Genomic DNA, 10000 nt, shown 5'->3' with positions numbered 1-10000 from the left:
TGCCTTCAAGTAATTCCAGATAAATTAAATAATACGATATACATTACAGCATAGCCACTAGTCATACAAAAGTTCCGTCTAATAATTTCCTATCATTACCCCCCTTAAGCTACCCTTGTTTGTTTGTTTATTTGCAGATTTTTCTACCTTATGCTAAACACGGGCTCTTGCGTTAGCAGCCCGTAAGAGAAAAGTTATTTGACAGTGAAGATAATTAATACAATATCTTTAGGATTAGTGAACTGTGAAAAGACGACCTGTAAAAAAGCCCTTTCTTTCCTCCCAGTCTCTCCTCCCCTTTGCAGAAAAAAAAAAAAAAAAAAATATCAATAAATCAAATAAAACGATACTGATATAAGCATGCCGCTAGTCATCCAAAAGTTGTCTCTCTTTTTTAATATCCCCTCTCTTGGCCACTAATTATCCAAAAGTTCAATCTCATTTTTACTAACAATCCGCCCCCCTACACTCACAAGAATACCTGTAAAAAGCCTTTCTTTACAATCAGTCTCCGCTCTCCCTTGCAGGAAGACTATAAGCCCCTTCCCCTGGCACCTCAAACCCAGCTCTTCGGAGCCGGCTTGGACGATGGCCTGTTAAGCCGCGCTGAAGCCCTGGCCGCTGTCGATATCTCCAAACACGGCCACGGACAGCCCCCGGGAACACTACCACAACTCAAACACGACATGATGTACCACCCTGGAATGGCTACAACGCCCCACACGCCGCCCATCTCGAGGAGCAACCAGGTACGTGGAAAGGGTCTTTCTTTTTTTGTATCTTTTAGACTTCATGGTCATTCTAGGGAATGGTCTTGACTCCTGAAGACGGGCTTCGGGGAATGGTCCTCGATTCCTGAAGACAAGCTTTTGGGGAATGCAGTAAATGGAATGAAGGAATGAGAGTGAGGGGGAGTGGTCTTTTTATATTTTTTCTTCATCGTTTTGATTTCCGAAGAGGTGCTTCAGGGAATGCAGTAAATGGAGGAGTAAGGGAGAAAGAACGAATGATAGATAGTAGAAGGGATTGGTAATTATTATTATTATTATTATTATTATTATTATTATTATTATTATTATTATTATTATTATTATTATTATTATTATTATTCTAAGCAACAACCCAAGTTGGAAAATTTGAATACTATAAGCCCAAGTGCTCCACAGGAGCACTTGGAAAGGAGCGAGGAAAGGAAATAAAAATAAATAAACTATATGATAACTATTAAAGAAAGAATATAAAAAATCCAAAGTTCAGCAACAATTGGTTGGGTTTTTTATCGAGTTACATCTGATTGTTGTTTAAAGTACCCAATGTTTATGTACTCATGTGCAAGTTAGTAAAAAATAAAAAATCTCAAAGGAACATTAAAATGAATATCATATAGAAGATTATCAGTGCAATATTATAACTAATTTATAATATTAATAATAATAATAATAATAATAATAATAATAATAATAATAATAATAATCTGAATAACAATAATGATAATAACAATAATAATAATAATAACAATAATAATATGGGCTACTTTTCCGGTTGGAGCCTTTATACTTATAGCATCCTGCTTTTTCAACAAGGGTTGTGGCTCATCTAGTTATGATAATAATAATAATAATAATAATAATAATAATAATAATAATAATAATAATAATAATAATAATAATAATAGTTACAACTAGAGGATGGCAGGTTATCTCACGACTTTTTGCTCGCCCGTGACCTTGACCTTCCAAAATTTGATTAAATTCAGCTTTTACCATAACAGTTAATTTCTGCAAGTTTCCTTACTCCACGATTAAAATTGTGGCCAGGAAGCTGTTCACAAATAAAGACAAACACATACAGGCAGGGGGGTAAAACATAACCTCCTTCCATATTCGTTGGCGGAGGTAATAATAATAATAATAATAATAATAATAATAATAATAATAATAATAATAATAATAATAATAATAATAATAATGAAAAACAAAGCACGAAAATTAAGCCAAACATAACCTGCGATTGCTACGAGCTAATGTGAATGAGGAAAAATTCTCGGAATTTGCCGAGGATAAGGTCATCGTTTTCAGTATTCTGGATTTCCAGAGAATACTGGAATTTAAAAAGAAATCCATTAGGTTTCTTGACAGTCAGAGGTGTGGTTACCACTTTTAAGGCCGGTAAAGGTTATCTTTCCACAGAGAGAGAGAGAGAGAGAGAGAGAGAGGAGAGAGAGAGAGAGAGAGAGAGAGAGAGAGAGAGAGAGAGAGAGAATAAAAAACCTCGGATCAAATACTATATTCTGGAAATCTAGAGCAAAGGATGAATATACATACATACATACATACATATATATATATAATATATATATATATATATATATATATATATATATATATATATATATATATGCTGTAAACACAATATATATATATATGTATATATATATACATACATATACTGTATATATATATATATATATATATATATATATATATATATATATATATATATATATATGTGTGTGTGTGTGTGTGTGTGTGTGTACAGTATACATATAAGTATATATATATATATATATATATATATATATATATATATATATATATATATATATATATATATATATATATACAATAAACGATAAATGCATGTAAATTAGAAATTTTGGAACAGATACGTTGCAAATGTAAAGAAAAAGAGATACTTCCCCCCACCCCCACCCCACCCCCACCTCTCTCCTACTCTCTCTCTCTCTCTCTCTCTCTCTCTCTCTCTCTCTCTCTCTCTCTCATATCAATTCCCGTAATTCCTCCCCTCCTGCACATAAGGATATTCCCACCAATTCCTCTCTTCCCCCTCTCAAAATAGTTACTGTTCCATCCCACTTTGGGGTCACCATCGGGAATCATAACATAATGCAGCCAATGTTTGTGGTCACTGTAATTAGCGATCGCCAACCGCTGATCACCGGTCATGTTTAACCTTTAACCTCTCTCTCTCTCTCTCTCTCTCTCTCTCTCTCTCTTCTCTCTCTCTCTCTCCTCTCTCTCTCTCTCTCTCTCTCTCTCTCTCTCTCCCTCATAGGCGACATATCTACACGCGGACATTTCCGAAAATGGATTTCTAATATCATTTTTGTTTTCAGAAATTAGATCATTTATGTCTCTCTCTCTCTCTCTCTCTCTCTCTCTCTCTCTCTCTCTCTCTCTCTCTCTCTCTCTCTCTCTCTCTCTCTTCATGAGCAACATATCTACGGGTAAACTTCTCCGAAAATGGATTTCTAGTATAATTTTTTTCTGAAATTAGTTAATTTATTTTCCTTCTCTCTCTCTCTGTCTCTCTCTCTCTCTCTCTCTCATCTCTCTCTCTCTCTCTCTCTCTCTCTCTCCTCTCTCTCTCTCTCTCTCTCATGAGCAACATATCTACGGGCGAACTTCTCCGAAAATGGATTTCTAGTATCATTTTTTTTCTTCAGAAATTAGCTAATTTCTCTCTCTCTCTCTCTCTCTCTCTCTCTCTCTCTCTCTCTCTCTCTCATCTCTCTCTCTCTCTCTCAAGTGAGACCTTTCTACGCGAGCGCTATTCTGAAATTGGATTTCTGGTATATCCTTTCTCAAAAACTAGCCAATTTACTTTTCATTCTTTCTATATCAAATAACTTATTCATATGACTTATTCGCGTTTTAAAATGATTATCTCCAAAGTTCTGAAAGTTTCAGAATTCTCATGAAATATATAGACACTTCGAGAAGATACACTGAAGGATATCTTTTCAGGAATGTAACAATATTTTCTTTAAGATAATATATTGTCTAATTTCTAAAAGAATAATTCGTATTGATATAGTTTCAAATATCAATATAATTACTCAATTGAAAAACAATAGTAAGTACAAAAGTACAGCCTCCATTGAAGACTTTTCACAATATATTTGATTCCAGCGTTATCTGCCATTAGAGTTCTCTTACTTGAGGGTACGCTCAGATACACTACTCTTTCTTATCTATTTCTCCCGTTTTTTTTTTAAGTTTTCATAGTAAACATATGAAAGATCTATTTCAATATTGTTATTGTTCTTGAAATGAAAAAATATTTTAATTGTTTATCACTTCTCTTGTAGTTTATTTATTTCCTTATTTCCTTTCCTTACAGGCTTATTTTTCCCTGTTGGAGCCTTTTGGCTTACAACATCCTGCTTTTCCAACTGGAGTTGTAGCTTAGCTAATAATAATAATAATAATAATAATAATAATAATAATAATAATAATAATAATAATAATAATAATAATAATAATAATAATAATATCGTTAAAGTTATAAAGTTTTTATTCAGTTAAGGAAGAATTATATCTTTATATCAGAAAAATGAAGATACTTGCAGATGCTAACAATGCCTGAAATCAATTTGTAATATCTTTATTATCAAGATAATGAAATTGAGAAATCTGACCAGTCTTCAGTTGCAGAATGTAGAGAAGAATAAATAAGGCGCCTCGAACAATTTTCTTTTTCTTAAAACAAAGTATTCCGATCAAGGCTGCTCTAATAACTCAAATATTACACAGAGATTCTGGTGATTTAATGCTAAACAGAATAACATTAACGGTTGTAATGTGTATAAGATACTTTGCTCACATCGGGATTCGAACCCATGACTATCAAGTGTCAGGTAAGGGTGCTATCAACTCCAGAGCCCAAAGTTCGATCCAGGAGTGAGGTAGAAATTTATCTCTATGGCACAACTGGAGAACAAGGTTCGATTCCGGAGTGATATAGAAATTCATCTGTAACACAACCAGAGTCCCGGGTTCGATAGCAAAGTGAGGTGAAAATTCATCTATGGCACAACCGGAGACCAAGGTTCGATCCCGGAGTGAGGTAGAAATTCATCTCTTTGCCACAAGCGGAGACCAAGGTCCAATCCCGGAGTGAGGTAAAAATTTATCTCTTTGGCACAACCGGAGACCAAGGTTCGATCCCGGAGTGAGGTAGAAATTCATCTCTTTGCCACAAGCGGAGACCAAGGTTCGATCCCGGAGTGAGGTAGAAATTCATCTCTTTGCCACAAGCGGAGACCAAGGTTCGATCCCGGAGTGAGGTAAAAATTTATCTCTTTGGCACAACCGGAGACCAAGGTTCGATCCCGGAGTGAGGTAGAAATTCATCTCTTTGCCACAACCGGAGACCAAGGTTCGATCCCGGAGTGAGGTAAAAATTCATCTCTTTGCCACAACCGGAGACCAAGGTTCGATCCCGGAGTGAGGTAGAAATTCATCTCTTTGCCACAAGCGGAGACCAAGGTTCGATCCCGGAGTGAGGTAAAAATTTATCTCTTTGGCACAACCGGAGACCAAGGTTCAATTCAGGAGTGAGGTGGAAATTCATCTGTACCACAACCAGAGCCCAAGGTTCGATCCCGAAGCGAGGTAGAAATTTATCTCTAAGGCACAACCAGAGACCAAGGTTCAATCCCGAAGCGAGATAGAAATTCAACTATGGCACAACCGGACACCAAGGTTCGATCCTAGAGTGAGGTAGAAATATATCTCTATAGCAAAACCTGAACCAAAGGCTCGATCCCAGAGTGAGGTAAAAATTTTATCTCTATGGAAAAATTCACAATGTGTTGATTTCTAACTACATAAATAACATTAATCCACAAGGTGCCACTTGCCATTGTTGCCAAGGCTCGATCCTGGAATGAAGTAAGAATTTACCTCTATGGAGCAAGTGATAATGTTATTTCTACCAACAGAAGTAAAAGGAATCCAAAAGATGCCAATGATGATGGGCAGGGCATAAACAAACGTGAAAAACAAGAAAAAAAAAACATGTCTGTAACAATATTCATAACGCAGTTATACATATCCCCCCTCCCCCCCTCCTCCCCCTAGCATGAACTGGGGGTGGAAAGAAAATAGATTTTAAGCATTGTTATTAGAGATCTGTTATTTTGTGCCAACGAGCTCAAACAATTGTTTTTTGTTGCGCAGGGCGTGTAAACATTCCATTGTTTCACTGTATATATATACTCTGTCCTCTTTCCCTGCGGCGATGGGAAGAGAAAAAAGGAAAGAGAAAGAGGGGGGAGGAAAAGAGAGGAAGAGTGAGCACGCTCGAGTCGGTAATAATGTTATTAAATAAAATTCTACACAGGTAGCAAACAAAAGAAGTGGAAATTATTATATCTAAATATTTGCATTTTCAGTCTCGAGAATGAGTGGTCTGGGTGGGGGAAAATGCCGGGGGAGGGAAGGGGTGGGAAGACACTAGGGGTGGGAAGGGTAAGGAAGACCAAGGGGAAGGAGGGGAAGGGGGCAGAGTGGTAGAACATGAGGGGGGAGAGGGAAAGAGGTAGACTTTTGCAACAGGGAGAGGGATCAATGAGAAAATGGCGTTGACTTTTAATTTTCTTTTAGAATTTTTTTTATATACATTTTCATCTTTTATATTTTTTTTTCTTTTTAATAAACACGGTTTTTTTTGGCCGTAGATGCGCATTGATGTGCTTAACTCCCTATGAAGGTCCACTGTGCACAGAAATACACATAAAATGTAAAGATGTTACAGATATATCAATCGAAACTATGAGATTTGAGAAACACTTTACAGTTGGATTGTTATAGTTAATCTCATTTGTATTTTTGTGTTAATAATAATAATAATAATAATAATAATAATAATAATAATAATAATAATAATAGAGCCCGCTACCCTTCATCCATTCAGACTTTGCCTGATGACGAGAGGAGCAATATGCGGCACCCTCTCGTAATACCTAGCAGCCGATCTTAACCAACACATTTGACTGTTTAAAAAGATAGTAAAATTATAGAACTTCCTTCTAATAATAATAATAATAATAATAATAATAATAATAATAATAATAATACGTATGTAATGTGAGTATATTTGTAATGTGAACACGTGCGTAATGTGAGTATATACGGAATATGAATAAATGCAGAAGGGTGAATCCGTACGTTAAGTGAATACGTGAGTAAAGTGAATATGTGCGTAAAGTGAATACGTACATATAGTGAATATATGTGAATATGTTCATAATGTGAATACGTGCGTAAAGTGAATATGTGCTTAATGTGAATATGTGCGTGAAGCGAATATGAGCGTAAAGCGAATATGAGCGTAAAGTGAATACGTGCATAAAGTGAATATGTGATTAATGTGAATATGTGCGTAAAGTGAATACGTGCATAAAGTGAATATGTGATTAATGTGAATATGAGCGTAAAGTGAATACGTGCATAAAGTGAATATGTGATTAATGTGAATATGAGCGTAAAGTGAATACGTGCATAAAGTGAATATGTGATTAATGTGAATATGAGCGTAAAGTGAATACGTGCATCGGCCGAGCGCCCCACCGCCACTTTTGAAATAGCTCTCACATAAGCATGACTCGATTGCTTTTAATTAAATGGAATATTTAATCAGATAAACAAATATGGAATTATTACAAATCCTGTTGAGGTTCCGTGAGATCAACGATATTTACGAGTTGCAATTATTGTCATTTCTATTTGGGAGATTTGCTCGGCCTAAATAAATGGACGGTCTCAGATTTTAGTCTTATGTAATATGTGGATTTAATGAAACATTATATATATATATATATATATATATATATATATATATATATATATATATATATATATATATATATATATATATATATACATATATATATAATTATATATATATATATATATATATATATATATATATATATATATATATATATACATATATATAATATATATATATATATATATATATATATATATATATATATATATATATATATATATATATATATATATATATATATATATATATATAAAATTCTGGTGTGTAAGCGTGTGTGTACATGTTTATCTAAATATTTAGCTAAATATGAACACACACGCTTACACACCAGAATTATATATATATATATATATATATATATATATATATATATATATATATATATATATATATATATATACACTGTATGTATAGATACGTACGTAGTCCTGACCATCCGGTAGATTTGTATGCTATAGACCGTCGAAACTTAAAAGAGTGATTCCCTATTCGATAATACGTAATGAATAATTTTCATGAATAAAAAAACGCATTTTACATTTACGAATATACAATTTTTACACATGCATGCTTTTTTGTTCCATTTGTATATAACGAATAACTCGATTCCATTCGTATTTAAAAGGTTTAAATGCTACTCACGAATGGTAGAGGCAGAGGACAGAGACATTGCCCTAGCTAGCAGGACAATTGACCGAGAGACTGACCATATATTCACATGATCAGCGCCCAAGCTCCCACTCCACTCAAGCTAGGACCACGGAGGGCCAGACAATGGCTGCTGATGACTCCCCACTAACCCCAATCATTAGTTCACAAGGGTGGGGAAGTTGCAGACGCTATAAAAAACTAACGAATTATGAGCGGGACTCAAACCCCAGTCAGGTATATCGCCAGGCAGAGATGTTTCCAATAGGCCACCATAACCCTATGACTAATAACCCTGTTGCATTCGAGTCTGACGAAAAAGGTATCAATTGTAATGAAGTGTTTGTGCTGTAAGGGTCAAACACGTGCGGCAATTGAACCCAAAGATTTACTGTTTTTAATGACAAAGTGTAATTTCCAGCAAAGTGACTACCAAAAGCAAGAGAGGGAGTTTAATTAAGCGTTTGTTGCATGTCTAGTTCATTTGCAAAGAACGAAAAACGAGAGGAAGGAACGTAGGCTAATGGAGAAAGCCATTCCGTATAAGCCCTTATTTCTTAATAATTTCTTGTGTATCACATTTATTCTGGAGGATGTTTTTCACTTGCTTCGTACGTTTGTGTATGTAATACACGCACGATTGTGCAGATTATATACAGGACGGATAGTTATACGCACGCACATACACAAACACACACACATATACTGTATATATATATATATATATATATATATATATATATATATATATATATATATATATATATATATATATGTATGTATGTATGTATGTGTGTATGCATGTTTGTTTGTATGTATGTATACAGTGGACTAGAAAAGGCTGCATGAAATATATATAATATATATATATATATATATATATATATATATATATATATATATATATATATATATATATATATATAATATATATAATATATATATATATATATATATATATATTATACATATATAAATATATAATATATATATATATATATATATATATATATATATATATATTTATTTATATATATATGTATATATATATGTATATATATATATATATATATATATATATATATATATATATATATATATATATATATATTTATATATATATATATATATATATATATATATATATATGTATATATAATATATGAATTATTCATTTCAATCATCCTTGTTACTAAATTGCTTTTATAAGCCCGATTATATATTGCTACAATCACAATTATAAAACCAATGATGATAAGTATATATAAAACGGCAAAATAATTCTCAGCTCATCCATAGATACTTCAAAAAATATTATTATTACTATCATTATTGATAACTAAGCTACAACCCAACTTGGAAAAGCAGGATAATATACAACCAAGGCCTCCAGCAGGGAGAAATAGCTCAGTGTGGAAAGAAAATAAGGAAATAAATAAACTGTATGAGAAGTAATGAATAATTAAAATAAAATATTTTAGAAACATCGACATGAAAACAGATCTTTCATATATAAACTATAAAACGAGACTGTTCAACATACTAACTAAAAAAAGAGACTTATGTCAGCCTGTTCAACATACTAACTTTAAAAGCACACTTATGTCAGCCTGTTCAACTTACTATGTATAAAAAGAGACTTATGTTAGCCTGTTCAACATACTAACTATAAAAATAGACTTATGTCAGCCTGTTCAACATTCTAACTATAAAAAGAGACTAATGTTTGCCAGTTCAAAATACCAACTATGAA

General features: G+C 33.2%; 1 protein-coding gene across 1 annotated transcript in view; it reads left to right on the top strand.

Annotated features, from left to right (window-relative positions):
* The window catches only part of LOC137651934 (inhibitory POU protein-like), a 177664-nt gene that overhangs the window by 113022 nt on the left and 54642 nt on the right, over window positions 1-10000 (top strand). The window contains exon 3 of the mRNA XM_068385148.1: window positions 528-749. Coding sequence (XP_068241249.1) covers window positions 528-749 — 222 coding nt within the window. The remainder of the gene's footprint in view (window positions 1-527; window positions 750-10000) is intronic.

Source organism: Palaemon carinicauda, chromosome 13 (genome assembly GCF_036898095.1).
Source record: "Palaemon carinicauda isolate YSFRI2023 chromosome 13, ASM3689809v2, whole genome shotgun sequence".
In the NCBI taxonomy this organism is placed as follows: domain Eukaryota; kingdom Metazoa; phylum Arthropoda; class Malacostraca; order Decapoda; family Palaemonidae; genus Palaemon; species Palaemon carinicauda.
The sequence above is the reverse complement of the archived record's forward strand: the minus strand, read 5'-3'. Positions and strand labels throughout refer to the sequence as shown.